The sequence below is a fragment of the Symsagittifera roscoffensis genome, chromosome 8 (genome assembly GCF_963678635.1).
Source record: "Symsagittifera roscoffensis chromosome 8, txSymRosc1.1, whole genome shotgun sequence".
Taxonomy (NCBI): Eukaryota; Metazoa; Xenacoelomorpha; order Acoela; family Convolutidae; genus Symsagittifera; species Symsagittifera roscoffensis.
The window spans coordinates 33437291-33457360 of record NC_087069.1 but is presented as its reverse complement, the minus strand read 5'-3'; the positions used below and the strand labels follow the sequence as shown (position 1 = coordinate 33457360).

The window sequence follows — 20070 nt, the reverse complement described above, 5'->3', positions numbered from 1 at the left end:
CTTACAGCTCGAAATAGCTAAGTTTAGGCTTACAAAGCTAGCTAACAAGTCCAATTCAGCTAGCTTAAGCTGAAGTGAGCTTTTAGCTGGCTGAAGTTAGCTTTGGGTCAATTCTAGAGGCAGAAACACCAAATTTTCAAGTTTTCACTTCTCAGCCAATCAGATTCGAGCTTAGTTTGAGCTTCCGCTATCACTCAGACACGGGCCAATCACCTATGCCGCTTTTGGCGGGTAACCTCCAATCCAAGTATAAATAGTCTGCACTTCACATACTTTACTATATATAGTTGAAAATGCTCCTTAATATATATAAGTAACGACTCACCAGAGCTCTCCTTCTATTGCTCTTTTACGTGCCTAACTATTTTTTTATACGTCGAGCGCTCTCAAGGCTTCTGGAGATCTGAATATCTTGGTTACCTCACGGATTTGTCCAAAATTCAACACCCAAAATCTACTTCTACATCTACAACTCAGCTACACTCAACTGACGAAGAATGGCCCGAACGAAGCAGACTGCACGAAAGAGTACCGGAGGAAAGGCACCCAGGAAGCAACTGGCTACCAAGGCTGCAAGAAAGAGCGCACCTTCCACCGGCGGTGTGAAGAAGCCTCACCGATACAGACCAGGAACCGTTGCCCTGAGGGAGATCAGGAGATACCAGAAGTCCACTGAGCTGTTGATCCGAAAGCTGCCCTTCCAGCGACTGGTCAGAGAAATCGCCCAGGACTTCAAGACTGACTTGCGGTTCCAGAGCACTGCAATCATGGCTCTGCAGGAAGCCAGCGAGAGCTACTTGGTCAGCCTGTTCGAGGACACCAACTTGTGCGCGATCCACGCCAAGAGAGTCACGATCATGCCCAAGGACATCCAGTTGGCTCGACGAATCCGAGGAGAGCGAGCTTAAGCTCTAGGTGTACTCCACACCAACCAAACCGGCCTTTTTAAAGGCCACCCAACTATCAGTTCTATATTTCTTCACAGTGAGCTTAGCTCAAGCTAACTTCGACCAGAGCAAGCTCAAGCTGGTATAGGTTGAGCTCTGCTTCCCCCTCATTGGGGTGACGCAGCTGGAAAATGAGCTCGAGCTAGCTGTTCAATTGCTCCCGTACGTAGCCTAACTTTTTTGAGCTTCGAGCTCTCAGAGCTTGGCAAGCTACCTCATAGAGCTCAGGCAAGCTTGTATGAGCTTGATTTAAATCACAGAGCTCGAATAAGCTCTGTGGACTGACCAGTTTAAGCTAGTACACCTTGTGTGAGCTCAAAATTTTTTCAATTGCTCCCGTACGTAGCCTAACTATTTTCAAGTTCGAGCTCTCAGAGCTCGGCAAGCTATCTCACAGACCTCAAGCGAGCTCCTACGAGCTTGATTTAAATCACATAGCTCTGATAAGCTCTGTGGACTGACCAGTTTGAGGTAGAAGTTCTTGTGGGAGCTCAAAATTTTTTTTTCAATTGCTCCTTTACGTGCCTAACTTTTTTTACTTTTTATTATCTGCTCTCTCATTGGCTGTTGGTATGAGGGCCAATCAGAGAGCAGAGAAGTCGGTCGGAAATTGATAGATACCTAGCGATTTTTGCCAATCTCAAACCCAACTTCTACTTCAATTTCTACAACAACTACAACTGCAACAACCATGTCTGGACGAGGAAAGGGAGGAAAAGGACTTGGCAAAGGAGGAGCAAAGAGGCACCGAAAGATCTTAAGAGATAACATCCAAGGCATCACCAAGCCAGCCATCAGACGTCTTGCTCGACGAGGAGGTGTCAAGCGTATCAGTGGACTGATCTACGAAGAGACCCGAGGAGTGCTCAAGAACTACTTGGAGAGCGTGATCAGGGATGCTGTAACCTACACCGAGCACGCCAAGAGGAAGACCGTTGTAGCCATGGACATCGTCTACGCCCTCAAGAGACAAGGCAAGACCTTGTACGGATTCGGAGGTTAAGAAGCTTCTTAGCCAGCTGCTCTCCTAGCTGCAGCACCAAACCGGCCTTTTTAAAGGCCACCAACTATCTCAGTTCTTAAGTCAAGCTCTACTAGAGCTCTAACGAGCTCTGCTAGAGCTCTTAACAAGCTCAGCTAGTTAGTGTAGAGCTTTCAGCATCTCTAAAATAACTTAAAATGCTAGCTGGATTCTGATTGGCTCTCCCATCTTGGTGGCCGATTTGAACTTACTACCCTAAGACAGGGAGCCAAATTGCGGGTAAAGTCAATCGTCAATCTACAACTTCTACCACAACAGCTACAACTACAACACGATGTCAGGCAAAGGAGGAAAATCGAAGAGCGGCAAAGTTGGAGCCAAGGCCAAGACCCGATCAAGCCGAGCTGGACTGCAGTTCCCTGTTGGAAGAATCCACCGATTCATCCGCAAGGGCAACTACGCTGAGCGAGTTGGTGCTGGAGCCCCAGTCTACCTTGCTGCTGTGCTCGAGTACTTGACTGCTGAGATCCTTGAGCTGGCTGGCAACGCTGCCAAAGACAACAAGAAGTCCAGGATCATCCCCAGACACTTGCAGTTGGCCATCAGGAACGACGAAGAGATGAACAAGCTGCTCCACGGAGTGACCATTGCTCAGGGCGGTGTGCTGCCAAACATCCAGGCTGTGCTCCTACCCAAGAAGCAGTCTTCGTCTCAGCCCAAGTCTGACAAGAAGTAAAGAGCTTCTACCTCAACCAGTTGCTAGCTTTCAAGCTTCAACACCAAACCGGCCTTTTTAAAGGCCACCAATCTACTAGTTCTATCTTCTATCAAGCCCAGCAAGCTTAACTGGAATACAAACAGTAAGCTGAGACATCCTAGCAATCCTAAATAGCCTCAAAGTGACGTAGAAATTAAAAATTGAAGCCAAAATAAGCTTGGAGCTGAGAGCCAATCAGAATTGAGCATTCTTCGAGCTCGATTTGAACACAGTTTTTTAAGTTAGCTTCGCTTTTTGCTGCTTCTACAACTCGACAACGCCATCATCCCTTAACTCCCAAATGGCATCAGCAATCGCAAACTACGACCAAAGCGACGACGAATCTAATTCCGAGTTAATAATCGAAGGAAGCCTGACACCAACAAGCAATGATCAAGGAAAGGCCTCGCCTCAAAGGCAACTGACAATGGGACCAAACCAAGATCAACATGCTGCTTACAACACAGTAAAACGACAACAGTTCAAGAATGTGCCCAAAGGGCAACCGACAATGCATTCAGAAAACTGGCAAGACAATCTTGATGACGCTTCGCCTAAAAGGCAACCGACAATGGAGCAAAGTCAAGCAACTAATCGAAAGCGCAAAGCGGAAGAATCACAAGCTCAAAGCAACAAAAGACCCTTCACAAGCTCAAAGCAACACTTCACGAACATTATCTACATAAGCTTTGCAAAAGACAAAATTCCAAGCCGAATGACTTTCACCAAATCAATACGTAACCTGACTAAAGTACAATATCCTGGTCAAACCAGGGACCTCAAGACTGGCCTAGGCTATTCAATCAAGCCTGAATCGCCTCAAATAGCCCAAATTATCACCCAAACCAACCTCGAAAACCTGTTTCCCGACACGGGAGTAAAAATCGGAGGCAGACAACACAAGACAAATCAACCCAACAAGAAACAAACTTCCAGCTTTGTTATCTCAAGAGTCAGTGAACAACTCAGCGAAGCTGACATCCAATCTGAACTTGAGGAGATCAACAACATCAAGGTAGCAAAGCTCTTCCGAATCCAAAGCAGAAGCCTAGACAAGCCAACACAACTCATCAGAGTTTTCACAGATGATGACGCAGCCTGCAGAAAGGCAATCGACATTGGGGTCTACATCTGCAACGAACGAAAACGATGCGAAGCATCCAAAACAGAACCACGAGTAACACAGTGTTACAAATGCCAAAATTTCGGCCATATGGCCATAAACTGTCCGAACCAGCAACGATGCCTCAGATGTGGCGACAACCATGCAGTCAGAGACTGCAAAACTCCAAAGCAGCAAGTTCAATGCATCAATTGCAGAGGCGAACACCCGGCGCAGTACAAAGGATGCCCGGTTTACAAGACAGCTCAAGTCGAAGCCCAAAAAGCACAACCAAAAGTGCAAAACTACGCTCAAGCAGTCAAACATCTGCAACGAACTGTGCAAAACAACTACGCTCAAGCAGTCAAACCACAACCAACCATGAGCAAAGAGGACATACAGCAGTACATTAAAGAAACTGTTGAAACTACAATAGCCGATCAAGTCGAAAAAGCAGTGCAAAAAGCCATGGACGAAAAGATAACCGATGCAATCACCAAAGCTGTCGCTAAATCATGTGAGAAAATTAACGAAACAGTCAGCAATGCAGTTAGAACTCAATTCGAGAAAATAGATTTCACTGAGCTGTTAACATCAAACATAAAAGCAAAACAAAATACAAAAACACACAGAGAAGCAAGCAGCAGCAGACATAGTAGCTCCCGAAATCAAAACAACAACAACAAACCAAAATGAATAGACTCAAGATAGCACAACTCAACTGCAGAAGTATAAACAAGCACAAACTGGAGATCCAAGATCTTCTAGCGAAACACAACATCACTATAGTCTGCTTCAACGAAACAAAAACCAAACATCCACCAAAACTACAAAACTTTAACCTTGCAGCGGCAATCTGTGACAGTGTCACAGGCTCGGCAATTTACATCAGAGACAACATACAGTACCAAGTACTGGAACAAGCACAGCACATAAACCAAAACCACAGAGAACGAAGAAAAGTATGCGAGACGATCAAGATCAACACAATGGGTATCACTGTAACAAGTGTTTACCTTAGCCCAAACGCAGAGATAGAGAACGTGACTTTCAATGGAAAAGATCCAAAGCACATCATCGTTGGAGACTTCAACGCACAGATCAAATCTGTCAACCCAAAAGCAAGAGCAACCAACAGCAACGGAAGAGTTGTAGACGCTCTCATGCACAACTACTTCATCTTGAACGGTTCCGAACCAACACACCAAAGTGACTCAGTCCTAGACTTACACTTTGCATCACCAAAAATGGCTTGCTTATGCACGAACTTTGAAGTGTCGGACACAACACCAAGCGATCACTACATGACAATTGCAGAGTACGAACTAACTGTTCCAAAGAGAACATGCACAAAACCAAACTGGCGAAAATTCAGAGGTACTGTAACGAACTACAAGTTCAACCCTGACTCAATCAAAACTGACGAAGGTCTAGCTCGAGAAGCTGACCAGATAGCCAAACACATTGACAAATGCTACCAAGGCAGCCTCAAAGAACACAAGCCCCAATTCACGAACCCACAACTAGTCGAACTAGTCAGAAACAAACACAAACTTGAACGACAAAAACAAAAGATGAGACGATATGACCAACACGACACCAATGACTACAAAGACCTGTGTACAAAGCTAAACAAAACAAAGAAAGCCATCAGACAGCTAAAACAGACAGTAGAAGAAGAAAACCAACTCAAACTACTCAGTGAAATGAACAAAGGACCAACACAACAGAATTTCTGGAAAGCAGTAAAAAAGCTCACAGGCACAAGACCTAAACGAACGAGTAAACTGAAAATGACAAATCAAGACGCTGCGAACCACTTCGCTAAGATGCTCAAAGCAAACATGACGACAAATATAACAAACTCTCAGGCAGCTCTAACGCATGAACAGAAAGTACATGACAAGGTGTCACAGGCGAAAATCCAAGACTTTCAACTGGAACAGACAGGTTTTGCACAAACAGAAATTAGCTTAAAGCAACTCAAAGACGTGATCAATCACAGAAAAAACACTGCCCCAGGACAAGACAAAGTTAGCTACAAAGCGATGAAAAACCTGCCCATCAACGTACTAGAAGTACTAAGACAAATCATAGTACAATCGCTGAGAAGTGGCTACGTTCCTTTAGGCTGGAAACAAGCGACAGTATCAATGTTACCAAAACCCGAGAAAGACCACAAAGATCCCAAAAACTATAGACCACTCTCACTTACAAGCTGTATCGGGAAGATCTGCGAATGTTTTGTCAAAGAGCAGCTACTAGTACACTGCGAAGATCACGACATCTTCGGACACTTTCAAAGTGCATACCGAAGCAAACGATGCACCACCGACAATTTACTCTGTCTAACAGAGACAATCTATAAAGAGAATAACTGGAAGCAACCCGTTGCAGCAGCATTTCTAGACGTGCAACGAGCCTTTGACTCTGTCTGGCACGAAGGCTTATACTACAGACTACTAGAGATCAACTGTCCGAAGTGGATTGTAAAATGGACCAAGAGTTTTCTGACAGACCGACAGTTAACAGTAGTATACCACCAAGCCAAAGCCGAAAGTTTCACACCCAGTGCAGGAGTACCACAAGGAAGTGTAATCAGTCCAATCCTTTTCAACATCTATGTAAGCAAACCAGAAGCAGGTCTAACAACAATATCACAATATGCCGACGACATAGCAATTTACACAAGTTCAAACACAAGCAAGAATGCAACACACAGACTACAAGGTGGCCTAAACAAACTTGAAGCATGGTGCCAGAAATGGAAGATAGACGTGAACCCGGAGAAGACAAACTTTGTACTTTTTACAAGACGCAAGAAGAATGACTGCAAATTAATGCTACAGAACGAAGAGATCGAACCATCAACAACCACTAAATTTCTTGGAGTTACCCTAAATAACAACCTGACATGGAAAGACTATCTACAAAGAATTGAAGACAAATCGACAAGGAAAATCAATTTTCTACTAGTACTACGAGCCAAAGGCATCAAATCCAAAGTCTTAAAGTTTTTGTACCAATCAACAATTCTACCAGGATTCACATACGCATCACCTTCGTGGGCAAACGCATCAACAAGTCACTTACAAAGATTGCAGAACAGAGCACTAAAAATAGCCTACCATCTACCAATACTAACACCAACAGAGGAAGTACATAAAATCACCAGGATGAAGACGATTCAAGATGAACTAACAAGACTAAACTCAAATTACCTCAAAAGAGCTTCACAGACAAACCCCAAGATACAAGAACTAATCCGAGACACTCTACAACAATCAACAGACACATACGCACACAGACTCACACCAATACAAGCAATTTTCCAACAACACCTTTCCGCAAGATGAACAACATCAAACGACACTCTACAACAATCAACAGACACAGACTCACACCAATACAAGCAATTTTCCAACAACAACTTTCCGCAAGATGAACAACACCCGGAAGTTAACAGCTTAAAGAGCAGCAGGTCTGCTTCAGAAGCTTAACTGGTCACAGACCAACACATACTTACACTGCTTCTACAACTCGACAACACCACAACTACAACTCTACAATGGCACCCAAAGTCAGCGGAAAGGCAGTCAAGAAGGCAGGCAAAGCCCAGAAGAAGCCCACTGGAGACAAGAAAAAGAAGAAGAAGAGGCGAGAGACCTACTCTCTCTACATCTACAAGGTGCTGAAGCAGGTCCACCCTGACACCGGCATCTCATCCAAGGCTATGTCGATCATGAACAGCTTCGTGAACGACATCTTCGAGAGAATCGCCGGTGAAGCTTCAAAACTGGCCCACTACAACAAGCGATCAACCATCTCTAGCCGGGAGATCCAAACCGCAGTCAGACTGCTGTTGCCCGGAGAGCTGGCCAAGCATGCTGTCAGTGAGGGAACCAAGGCCGTCACCAAGTACACCAGCTCCAAGTAGACGATCAGCTTCTACAACTAGTTGCTCTGAGCAACACCAAACCGGCCTTTTTAAAGGCCACCAAAAAGCATAGTTCTCTTTGTACTCTAGCTAGCAAGCTCAAATTGGCTTGTATGCAATTTCGAGCTCTCAACAGCTAGCTTTGAGCGTCTAATTTGAGCTACTAAGCTCAACTGAGCTTGTAACTTGCTTAAATCAGCTCCAGACCAACTTTAGAGCTAAAAAACTGCTAAATTTTAAGCTTTCACGTCTCAGCCAATCAGATTTGAGCTTCATTTTGCTCTCCAACTTACAGCTCGAAATAGCTAAGTTTAGGCTTACAAAGCTAGCTAACAAGTCCAATTCAGCTAGCTTAAGCTGAAGTGAGCTTTTAGCTGGCTGAAGTTAGCTTTGGGTCAATTCTAGAGGCAGAAACACCAAATTTTCAAGTTTTCACTTCTCAGCCAATCAGATTCGAGCTTAGTTTGAGCTTCCGCTATCACTCAGACACGGGCCAATCACCTATGCCGCTTTTGGCGGGTAACCTCCAATCCAAGTATAAATAGTCTGCACTTCACATACTTTACTATATATAGTTGAAAATGCTCCTTAATATATATAAGTAACGACTCACCAGAGCTCTCCTTCTATTGCTCTTTTACGTGCCTAACTATTTTTTTATACGTCGAGCGCTCTCAAGGCTTCTGGAGATCTGAATATCTTGGTTACCTCACGGATTTGTCCAAAATTCAACACCCAAAATCTACTTCTACATCTACAACTCAGCTACACTCAACTGACGAAGAATGGCCCGAACGAAGCAGACTGCACGAAAGAGTACCGGAGGAAAGGCACCCAGGAAGCAACTGGCTACCAAGGCTGCAAGAAAGAGCGCACCTTCCACCGGCGGTGTGAAGAAGCCTCACCGATACAGACCAGGAACCGTTGCCCTGAGGGAGATCAGGAGATACCAGAAGTCCACTGAGCTGTTGATCCGAAAGCTGCCCTTCCAGCGACTGGTCAGAGAAATCGCCCAGGACTTCAAGACTGACTTGCGGTTCCAGAGCACTGCAATCATGGCTCTGCAGGAAGCCAGCGAGAGCTACTTGGTCAGCCTGTTCGAGGACACCAACTTGTGCGCGATCCACGCCAAGAGAGTCACGATCATGCCCAAGGACATCCAGTTGGCTCGACGAATCCGAGGAGAGCGAGCTTAAGCTCTAGGTGTACTCCACACCAACCAAACCGGCCTTTTTAAAGGCCACCCAACTATCAGTTCTATATTTCTTCACAGTGAGCTTAGCTCAAGCTAACTTCGACCAGAGCAAGCTCAAGCTGGTATAGGTTGAGCTCTGCTTCCCCCTCATTGGGGTGACGCAGCTGGAAAATGAGCTCGAGCTAGCTGTTCAATTGCTCCCGTACGTAGCCTAACTTTTTTGAGCTTCGAGCTCTCAGAGCTTGGCAAGCTACCTCATAGAGCTCAGGCAAGCTTGTATGAGCTTGATTTAAATCACAGAGCTCGAATAAGCTCTGTGGACTGACCAGTTTAAGCTAGTACACCTTGTGTGAGCTCAAAATTTTTTCAATTGCTCCCGTACGTAGCCTAACTATTTTCAAGTTCGAGCTCTCAGAGCTCGGCAAGCTATCTCACAGACCTCAAGCGAGCTCCTACGAGCTTGATTTAAATCACATAGCTCTGATAAGCTCTGTGGACTGACCAGTTTGAGGTAGAAGTTCTTGTGGGAGCTGAAAAAATTTTTTTCAATTGCTCCTTTACGTGCCTAACTTTTTTTACTTTTTATTATCTGCTCTCTCATTGGCTGTTGGTATGAGGGCCAATCAGAGAGCAGAGAAGTCGGTCGGAAATTGATAGGTACCTAGCGATTTTTGCCAATCTCAAACCCAACTTCTACTTCAATTTCTACAACAACTACAACTGCAACAACCATGTCTGGACGAGGAAAGGGAGGAAAAGGACTTGGCAAAGGAGGAGCAAAGAGGCACCGAAAGATCTTAAGAGATAACATCCAAGGCATCACCAAGCCAGCCATCAGACGTCTTGCTCGACGAGGAGGTGTCAAGCGTATCAGTGGACTGATCTACGAAGAGACCCGAGGAGTGCTCAAGAACTACTTGGAGAGCGTGATCAGGGATGCTGTAACCTACACCGAGCACGCCAAGAGGAAGACCGTTGTAGCCATGGACATCGTCTACGCCCTCAAGAGACAAGGCAAGACCTTGTACGGATTCGGAGGTTAAGAAGCTTCTTAGCCAGCTGCTCTCCTAGCTGCAGCACCAAACCGGCCTTTTTAAAGGCCACCAACTATCTCAGTTCTTAAGTCAAGCTCTACTAGAGCTCTAACGAGCTCTGCTAGAGCTCTTAACAAGCTCAGCTAGTTAGTGTAGAGCTTTCAGCATATCTAAAATAACTTAAAATGCTAGCTCGATTCTGATTGGCTCTCCCATCTTGGTGGCCGATTTGAACTTACTACCCTAAGACAGGGAGCCAAATTGCGGGTAAAGTCAATCGTCAATCGTCAAAATGCTCCTTAATATATATAAGTAACGACTCACCAGAGCTCTCCTTCTATTGCTCTTTTACGTGCCTAACTATTTTTTTATACGTCGAGCGCTCTCAAGGCTTCTGGAGATCTGAATATCTTGGTTACCTCACGGATTTGTCCAAAATTCAACACCCAAAATCTACTTCTACATCTACAACTCAGCTACACTCAACTGACGAAGAATGGCCGGCTCACATAGTGAGTGAAGAGACTCCCCCCCCCCCCCCCCCCCCACAATGCCATCATCCCTTAACTCCCAAATGGCATCAGCAATCGCAAACTACGACCAAAGCGACGACGAATCTAATTCCGAGTTAATAATCGAAGGAAGCCTGACACCAACAAGCAATGATCAAGGAAAGGCCTCGCCTCAAAGGCAACTGACAATGGGACCAAACCAAGATCAACATGCTGCTTACAACACAGTAAAACGACAACAGTTCAAGAATGTGCCCAAAGGGCAACCGACAATGCATTCAGAAAACTGGCAAGACAATCTTGATGACGCTTCGCCTAAAAGGCAACCGACAATGGAGCAAAGTCAAGCAACTAATCGAAAGCGCAAAGCGGAAGAATCACAAGCTCAAAGCAACAAAAGACCCTTCACAAGCTCAAAGCAACACTTCACGAACATTATCTACATAAGCTTTGCAAAAGACAAAATTCCAAGCCGAATGACTTTCACCAAATCAATACGTAACCTGACTAAAGTACAATATCCTGGTCAAACCAGGGACCTCAAGACTGGCCTAGGCTATTCAATCAAGCCTGAATCGCCTCAAATAGCCCAAATTATCACCCAAACCAACCTCGAAAACCTGTTTCCCGACACGGAAGTAAAAATCGGAGGCAGACAACACAAGACAAATCAACCCAAAAGAAACAAACTTCCAGCTTTGTTATCTCAAGAGTCAGTGAACAACTCAGCGAAGCTGACATCCAATCTGAACTTGAGGAGATCAACAACATCAAGGTAGCAAAGCTCTTCCGAATCCAAAGCAGAAGCCTAGACAAGCCAACACAACTCATCAGAGTTTTCACAGATGATGACCTAGCCTGCAGAAAGGCAATCGACATTGGGGTCTACATCTGCAACGAACGAAAACGATGCGAAGCATCCAAAACAGAACCACGAGTAACACAGTGTTACAAATGCCAAAATTTCGGCCATATGGCCGTAAACTGTCCGAACCAGCAACGATGCCTCAGATGTGGCGACAACCATGCAGTCAGAGACTGCAAAACTCCAAAGCAGCAAGTTCAATGCATCAACTGCAGAGGCGAACACCCGGCGCAGTACAAAGGATGCCCGGTTTACAAGACAGCTCAAGTCGAAGCCCAAAAAGCACAACCAAAAGTGCAAAACTACGCTCAAGCAGTCAAACATCTGCAACGAACTGTGCAAAACAACTACGCTCAAGCAGTCAAACCACAACCAACCATGAGCAAAGAGGACATACAGCAGTACATTAAAGAAACTGTTGAAACTACAATAGCCGATCAAGTCGAAAAAGCAGTGCAAAAAGCCATGGACGAAAAGATAACCGATGCAATCACCAAAGCTGTCGCTAAATCATGTGAGAAAATTAACGAAACAGTCAGCAATGCAGTTAGAACTCAATTCGAGAAAATAGATTTCACTGAGCTGTTAACATCAAACATAAAAGCAAAACAAAATACAAAAACACACAGAGAAGCAAGCAGCAGCAGACATAGTAGCTCCCGAAATCAAAACAACAACAACAAACCAAAATGAATAGACTCAAGATAGCACAACTCAACTGCAGAAGTATAAACAAGCACAAACTGGAGATCCAAGATCTTCTAGCGAAACACAACATCACTATAGTCTGCTTCAACGAAACAAAAACCAAACATCCACCAAAACTACAAAACTTTAACCTTGCAGCGGCAATCTGTGACAGTGTCACAGGCTCGGCAATTTACATCAGAGACAACATACAGTACCAAGTACTGGAACAAGCACAGCACATAAACCAAAACCACAGAGAACGCAGAAAAGTATGCGAGACGATCAAGATCAACACAATGGGTATCACTGTAACAAGTGTTTACCTTAGCCCAAACGCAGAGATAGAGAACGTGACTTTCAATGGAAAAGATCCAAAGCACATCATCGTTGGAGACTTCAACGCACAGATCAAATCTGTCAACCCAAAAGCAAGAGCAACCAACAGCAACGGAAGAGTTGTAGACGCTCTCATGCACAACTACTTCATCTTGAACGGTTCCGAACCAACACACCAAAGTGACTCAGTCCTAGACTTACACTTTGCATCACCAAAAATGGCTTGCTTATGCACGAACTTTGAAGTGTCGGACACAACACCAAGCGATCACTACATGACAATTGCAGAGTACGAACTAACTGTTCCAAAGAGAACATGCACAAAACCAAACTGGCGAAAATTCAGAGGTACTGTAACGAACTACAAGTTCAACCCTGACTCAATCAAAACTGACGAAGGTCTAGCTCGAGAAGCTGACCAGATAGCCAAACACATTGACAAATGCTACCAAGGCAGCCTCAAAGAACACAAGCCCCAATTCACGAACCCACAACTAGTCGAACTAGTCAGAAACAAACACAAACTTGAACGACAAAAACAAAAGATGAGACGATATGACCAACACGACACCAATGACTACAAAGACCTGTGTACAAAGCTAAACAAAACAAAGAAAGACATCAGACAGCTAAAACAGACAGTAGAAGAAGAAAACCAACTCAAACTACTCAGTGAAATGAACAAAGGACCAACACAACAGAATTTCTGGAAAGCAGTAAAAAAGCTCACAGGCACAAGACCTAAACGAACGAGTAAACTGAAAATGACAAATCAAGACGCTGCGAACCACTTCGCTAAGATGCTCAAAGCAAACATGACGACAAATATAACAAACTCTCAGGCAGCTCTAACGCATGAACAGGAAGTACATGACAAGGTGTCACAGGCGAAAATCCAAGACTTTCAACTGGAACAGACAGGTTTTGCACAAACAGAAATTAGCTTAAAGCAACTCAAAGACGTGATCAATCACAGAAAAAACACTGCCCCAGGACAAGACAAAGTTAGCTACAAAGCGATGAAAAACCTGCCCATCAACGTACTAGAAGTACTAAGACAAATCATAGTACAATCGCTGAGAAGTGGCTACGTTCCTTTAGGCTGGAAACAAGCGACAGTATCAATGTTACCAAAACCCGAGAAAGACCACAAAGATCCCAAAAACTATAGACCACTCTCACTTACAAGCTGTATCGGGAAGATCTGCGAATGTTTTGTCAAAGAGCAGCTACTAGTACACTGCGAAGATCACGACATCTTCGGACACTTTCAAAGTGCATACCGAAGCAAACGATGCACCACCGACAATTTACTCTGTCTAACAGAGACAATCTATAAAGAGAATAACTGGAAGCAACCCGTTGCAGCAGCATTTCTAGACGTGCAACGAGCCTTTGACTCTGTCTGGCACGAAGGCTTATACTACAGACTACTAGAGATCAACTGTCCGAAGTGGATTGTAAAATGGACCAAGAGTTTTCTGACAGACCGACAGTTAACAGTAGTATACCACCAAGCCAAAGCCGAAAGTTTCACACCCAGTGCAGGAGTACCACAAGGAAGTGTAATCAGTCCAATCCTTTTCAACATCTATGTAAGCAAACCAGAAGCAGGTCTAACAACAATATCACAATATGCCGACGACATAGCAATTTACACAAGTTCAAACACAAGCAAGAATGCAACACACAGACTACAAGGTGGCCTAAACAAACTTGAAGCATGGTGCCAGAAATGGAAGATAGACGTGAACCCGGAGAAGACAAACTTTGTACTTTTTACAAGACGCAAGAAGAATGACTGCAAATTAATGCTACAGAACGAAGAGATCGAACCATCAACAACCACTAAATTTCTTGGAGTTACCCTAAATAACAACCTGACATGGAAAGACTATCTACAAAGAATTGAAGACAAATCGACAAGGAAAATCAATTTTCTACTAGTACTACGAGCCAAAGGCATCAAATCCAAAGTCTTAAAGTTTTTGTACCAATCAACAATTCTACCAGGATTCACATACGCATCACCTTCGTGGGCAAACGCATCAACAAGTCACTTACAAAGATTGCAGAACAGAGCACTAAAAATAGCCTACCATCTACCAATACTAACACCAACAGAGGAAGTACATAAAATCACCAGGATGAAGACGATTCAAGATGAACTAACAAGACTAAACTCAAATTACCTCAAAAGAGCTTCACAGACAAACCCCAAGATACAAGAACTAATCCGAGACACTCTACAACAATCAACAGACACATACGCACACAGACTCACACCAATACAAGCAATTTTCCAACAACACCTTTCCGCAAGATGAACAACATCAAACGACACTCTACAACAATCAACAGACACAGACTCACACCAATACAAGCAATTTTCCAACAACAACTTTCCGCAAGATGAACAACACCCGGAAGTTAACAGCTTAAAGAGCAGCAGGTCTGCTTCAGAAGCTTAACTGGTCACAGACCAACACATACTTACACGGGTAAAGTCAATCGTCAATCTACAACTTCTACCACAACAGCTACAACTACAACACGATGTCAGGCAAAGGAGGAAAATCGAAGAGCGGCAAAGTTGGAGCCAAGGCCAAGACCCGATCAAGCCGAGCTGGACTGCAGTTCCCTGTTGGAAGAATCCACCGATTCATCCGCAAGGGCAACTACGCTGAGCGAGTTGGTGCTGGAGCCCCAGTCTACCTTGCTGCTGTGCTCGAGTACTTGACTGCTGAGATCCTTGAGCTGGCTGGCAACGCTGCCAAAGACAACAAGAAGTCCAGGATCATCCCCAGACACTTGCAGTTGGCCATCAGGAACGACGAAGAGTTGAACAAGCTGCTCCACGGAGTGACCATTGCTCAGGGCGGTGTGCTGCCAAACATCCAGGCTGTGCTCCTACCCAAGAAGCAGTCTTCGTCTCAGCCCAAGTCTGACAAGAAGTAAAGAGCTTCTACCTCAACCAGTTGCTAGCTTTCAAGCTTCAACACCAAACCGGCCTTTTTAAAGGCCACCAATCTACTAGTTCTATCTTCTATCAAGCCCAGCAAGCTTAACTGGAATACAAACAGTAAGCTGAGACATCCTAGCAATCCTAAATAGCCTCAAAGTGACGTAGAAATTAAAAATTGAAGCCAAAATAAGCTTGGAGCTGAGAGCCAATCAGAATTGAGCATTCTTCGAGCTCGATTTGAACACAGTTTTTTAAGTTAGCTTCGCTTTTTGCTGCTTCTACAACTCGACAACACCACAACTACAACTCTACAATGGCACCCAAAGTCAGCGGAAAGGCAGTCAAGAAGGCAGGCAAAGCCCAGAAGAAGCCCACTGGAGACAAGAAAAAGAAGAAGAAGAGGCGAGAGACCTACTCTCTCTACATCTACAAGGTGCTGAAGCAGGTCCACCCTGACACCGGCATCTCATCCAAGGCTATGTCGATCATGAACAGCTTCGTGAACGACATCTTCGAGAGAATCGCCGGTGAAGCTTCAAAACTGGCCCACTACAACAAGCGATCAACCATCTCTAGCCGGGAGATCCAAACCGCAGTCAGACTGCTGTTGCCCGGAGAGCTGGCCAAGCATGCTGTCAGTGAGGGAACCAAGGCCGTCACCAAGTACACCAGCTCCAAGTAGACGATCAGCTTCTACAACTAGTTGCTCTGAGCAACACCAAACCGGCCTTTTTAAAGGCCACCAAAAAGCATAGTTCTCTTTGTACTCTAGCTAGCAAGCTCAAATTGGCTTGTATGCAATTTCGAGCTCTCAACAGCTAGCTTTGAGCGTCTAATTTGAGCTACTAAGCTCAACTGAGCTTGTAACTTGCTTAAATCAGCTCCAGACCAACTTTAGAGCTAAAAAACTGCTAAATTTTAAGCTTTCACGTCTCAGCCAATCAGATTTGAGCTTCATTTTGCTCTCCAACTTACAGCTCGAAATAGCTAAGTTTAGGCTTACAAAGCTAGCTAACAAGTCCAATTCAGCTAGCTTAAGCTGAAGTGAGCTTTTAGCTGGCTGAAGTTAGCTTTGGGTCAATTCTAGAGGCAGAAACACCAAATTTTCAAGTTTTCACTTCTCAGCCAATCAGATTCGAGCTTAGTTTGAGCTTCCGCTATCACTCAGACACGGGCCAATCACCTATGCCGCTTTTGGCGGGTAACCTCCAATCCAAGTATAAATAGTCTGCACTTCACATACTTTACTATATATAGTTGAAAATGCTCCTTAATATATATAAGTAACGACTCACCAGAGCTCTCCTTCTATTGCTCTTTTACGTGCCTAACTATTTTTTTATACGTCGAGCGCTCTCAAGGCTTCTGGAGATCTGAATATCTTGGTTACCTCACGGATTTGTCCAAAATTCAACACCCAAAATCTACTTCTACATCTACAACTCAGCTACACTCAACTGACGAAGAATGGCCCGAACGAAGCAGACTGCACGAAAGAGTACCGGAGGAAAGGCACCCAGGAAGCAACTGGCTACCAAGGCTGCAAGAAAGAGCGCACCTTCCACCGGCGGTGTGAAGAAGCCTCACCGATACAGACCAGGAACCGTTGCCCTGAGGGAGATCAGGAGATACCAGAAGTCCACTGAGCTGTTGATCCGAAAGCTGCCCTTCCAGCGACTGGTCAGAGAAATCGCCCAGGACTTCAAGACTGACTTGCGGTTCCAGAGCACTGCAATCATGGCTCTGCAGGAAGCCAGCGAGAGCTACTTGGTCAGCTTGTTCGAGGACACCAACTTGTGCGCGATCCACGCCAAGAGAGTCACGATCATGCCCAAGGACATCCAGTTGGCTCGACGAATCCGAGGAGAGCGAGCTTAAGCTCTAGGTGTACTCCACACCAACCAAACCGGCCTTTTTAAAGGCCACCCAACTATCAGTTCTATATTTCTTCACAGTGAGCTTAGCTCAAGCTAACTTCGACCAGAGCAAGCTCAAGCTGGTATAGGTTGAGCTCTGCTTCCCCCTCATTGGGGTGACGCAGCTGGAAAATGAGCTCGAGCTAGCTGTTCAATTGCTCCCGTACGTAGCCTAACTTTTTTGAGCTTCGAGCTCTCAGAGCTTGGCAAGCTACCTCATAGAGCTCAGGCAAGCTTGTTTGAGCTTGATTTAAATCACAGAGCTCGAATAAGCTCTGTGGACTGACCAGTTTAAGCTAGTACACCTTGTGTGAGCTCAAAATTTTTTCAATTGCTCCCGTACGTAGCCTAACTATTTTCAAGTTCGAGCTCTCAGAGCTCGGCAAGCTATCTCACAGACCTCAAGCGAGCTCCTACGAGCTTGATTTAAATCACATAGCTCTGATAAGCTCTGTGGACTGACCAGTTTGAGGTAGAAGTTCTTGTGGGAGCTGAAAAAATTTTTTTCAATTGCTCCTTTACGTGCCTAACTTTTTTTACTTTTTATTATCTGCTCTCTCATTGGCTGTTGGTATGAGGGCCAATCAGAGAGCAGAGAAGTCGGTCGGAAATTGATAGGTACCTAGCGATTTTTGCCAATCTCAAACCCAACTTCTACTTCAATTTCTACAACAACTACAACTGCAACAACCATGTCTGGACGAGGAAAGGGAGGAAAAGGACTTGGCAAAGGAGGAGCAAAGAGGCACCGAAAGATCTTAAGAGATAACATCCAAGGCATCACCAAGCCAGCCATCAGACGTCTTGCTCGACGAGGAGGTGTCAAGCGTATCAGTGGACTGATCTACGAAGAGACCCGAGGAGTGCTCAAGAACTACTTGGAGAGCGTGATCAGGGATGCTGTAACCTACACCGAGCACGCCAAGAGGAAGACCGTTGTAGCCATGGACATCGTCTACGCCCTCAAGAGACAAGGCAAGACCTTGTACGGATTCGGAGGTTAAGAAGCTTCTTAGCCAGCTGCTCTCCTAGCTGCAGCACCAAACCGGCCTTTTTAAAGGCCACCAACTATCTCAGTTCTTAAGTCAAGCTCTACTAGAGCTCTAACGAGCTCTGCTAGAGCTCTTAACAAGCTCAGCTAGTTAGTGTAGAGCTTTCAGCATATCTAAAATAACTTAAAATGCTAGCTCGATTCTGATTGGCTCTCCCATCTTGGTGGCCGATTTGAACTTACTACCCTAAGACAGGGAGCCAAATTGCGGGTAAAGTCAATCGTCAATCTACGACCAAAGCGACGACGAATCTAATTCCGAGTTAATAATCGAAGGAAGCCTGACACCAACAAGCAATGATCAAGGAAAGGCCTCGCCTCAAAGGCAACTGACAATGGGACCAAACCAAGATCAACATGCTGCTTACAACACAGTAAAACGACAACAGTTCAAGAATGTGCCCAAAGGGCAACCGACAATGCATTCAGAAAACTGGCAAGACAATCTTGATGACGCTTCGCCTAAAAGGCAACCGACAATGGAGCAAAGTCAAGCAACTAATCGAAAGCGCAAAGCGGAAGAATCACAAGCTCAAAGCAACAAAAGACCCTTCACAAGCTCAAAGCAACACTTCACGAACATTATCTACATAAGCTTTGCAAAAGACAAAATTCCAAGCCGAATGACTTTCACCAAATCAATACGTAACCTGACTAAAGTACAATATCCTGGTCAAACCAGGGACCTCAAGACTGGCCTAGGCTATTCAATCAAGCCTGAATCGCCTCAAATAGCCCAAATTATCACCCAAAACAACCTCGAAAACCTGTTTCCCGACACGGAAGTAAAAATCGGAGGCAGACAACACAAGACAAATCAACCCAACAAGAAACAAACTTCCAGCTTTGTTATCTCAAGAGTCAGTGAACAACTCAGCGAAGCTGACATCCAATCTGAACTTGAGGAGATCAACAACATCAAGGTAGCAAAGCTCTTCCGAATCCAAAGCAGAAGCCTAGACAAGCCAACACAACTCATCAGAGTTTTCACAGATGATGACCTAGCCTGCAGAAAGGCAATCGACATTGGGGTCTACATCTGCAACGAACGAAAACGATGCGAAGCATCCAAAACAGAACCACGAGTAACACAGTGTTACAAATGCCAAAATTTCGGCCATATGGCCGTAAACTGTCCGAACCAGCAACGATGCCTCAGATGTGGCGACAACCATGCAGTCAGAGACTGCAAAACTCCAAAGCAGCAAGTTCAATGCATCAACTGCAGAGGCGAACACCCGGCGCAGTACAAAGGATGCCCGGTTTACAAGACAGCTCAAGTCGAAGCCCAAAAAGCACAACCAAAAGTGCAAAACTACGCTCAAGCAGTCAAACATCTGCAACGAACTGTGCAAAACAACTACGCTCAAGCAGTCAAACCACAACCAACCATGAGCAAAGAGGACATACAGCAGTACATTAAAGAAACTGTTGAAACTACAATAGCCGATCAAGTCGAAAAAGCAGTGCAAAAAGCCATGGACGAAAAGATAACCGATGCAATCACCAAAGCTGTCGCTAAATCATGTGAGAAAATTAACGAAACAGTCAGCAATGCAGTTAGAACTCAATTCGAGAAAATAGATTTCACTGAGCTGTTAACATCAAACATAAAAGCAAAACAAAATACAAAAACACACAAAGAAGCAAGCAGCAGCAGACATAGTAGCTCCCGAAATCAAAACAACAACAACAAACCAAAATGAATAGACTCAAGATAGCACAACTCAACTGCAGAAGTATAAACAAGCACAAACTGGAGATCCAAGATCTTCTAGCGA

At 44.8% G+C, this 20070-nt stretch overlaps 6 protein-coding genes across 6 annotated transcripts; all 6 read left to right on the top strand.

The window, feature by feature from the left end:
* Window positions 1-497: 497 nt before the first annotated feature.
* LOC134853596 (histone H3) lies at window positions 498-908 on the top strand. The gene has a single exon (XM_063869598.1). The coding sequence runs from the start codon at window positions 498-500 to the stop codon at window positions 906-908; it is 411 nt and encodes a 136-aa protein (XP_063725668.1).
* A 6444-nt stretch (window positions 909-7352) lies between these two features.
* On the top strand, window positions 7353-7725 carry LOC134852965 (histone H2B.1/H2B.2). Its single transcript, XM_063868857.1, has one exon. It carries the CDS (start codon window positions 7357-7359, stop codon window positions 7723-7725), a length of 369 nt encoding a protein of 122 aa, XP_063724927.1. The 5' UTR covers window positions 7353-7356.
* Window positions 7726-14913: 7188 nt separating this feature from the next.
* LOC134853595 (late histone H2A.2.2) lies at window positions 14914-15315 on the top strand. The gene has a single exon (XM_063869597.1). The coding sequence runs from the start codon at window positions 14914-14916 to the stop codon at window positions 15313-15315; it is 402 nt and encodes a 133-aa protein (XP_063725667.1).
* Window positions 15316-15631: 316 nt separating this feature from the next.
* On the top strand, window positions 15632-16004 carry LOC134853060 (histone H2B.1/H2B.2). The gene has a single exon (XM_063868990.1). The coding sequence runs from the start codon at window positions 15636-15638 to the stop codon at window positions 16002-16004; it is 369 nt and encodes a 122-aa protein (XP_063725060.1). The 5' UTR covers window positions 15632-15635.
* A 785-nt stretch (window positions 16005-16789) lies between these two features.
* LOC134853594 (histone H3) lies at window positions 16790-17200 on the top strand. The gene has a single exon (XM_063869596.1). It carries the CDS (start codon window positions 16790-16792, stop codon window positions 17198-17200), a length of 411 nt encoding a protein of 136 aa, XP_063725666.1.
* Window positions 17201-17930: 730 nt separating this feature from the next.
* Window positions 17931-18242, top strand: LOC134853593 (histone H4). The gene has a single exon (XM_063869595.1). The coding sequence runs from the start codon at window positions 17931-17933 to the stop codon at window positions 18240-18242; it is 312 nt and encodes a 103-aa protein (XP_063725665.1).
* The last annotated feature ends 1828 nt before the right edge of the window (window positions 18243-20070 follow it).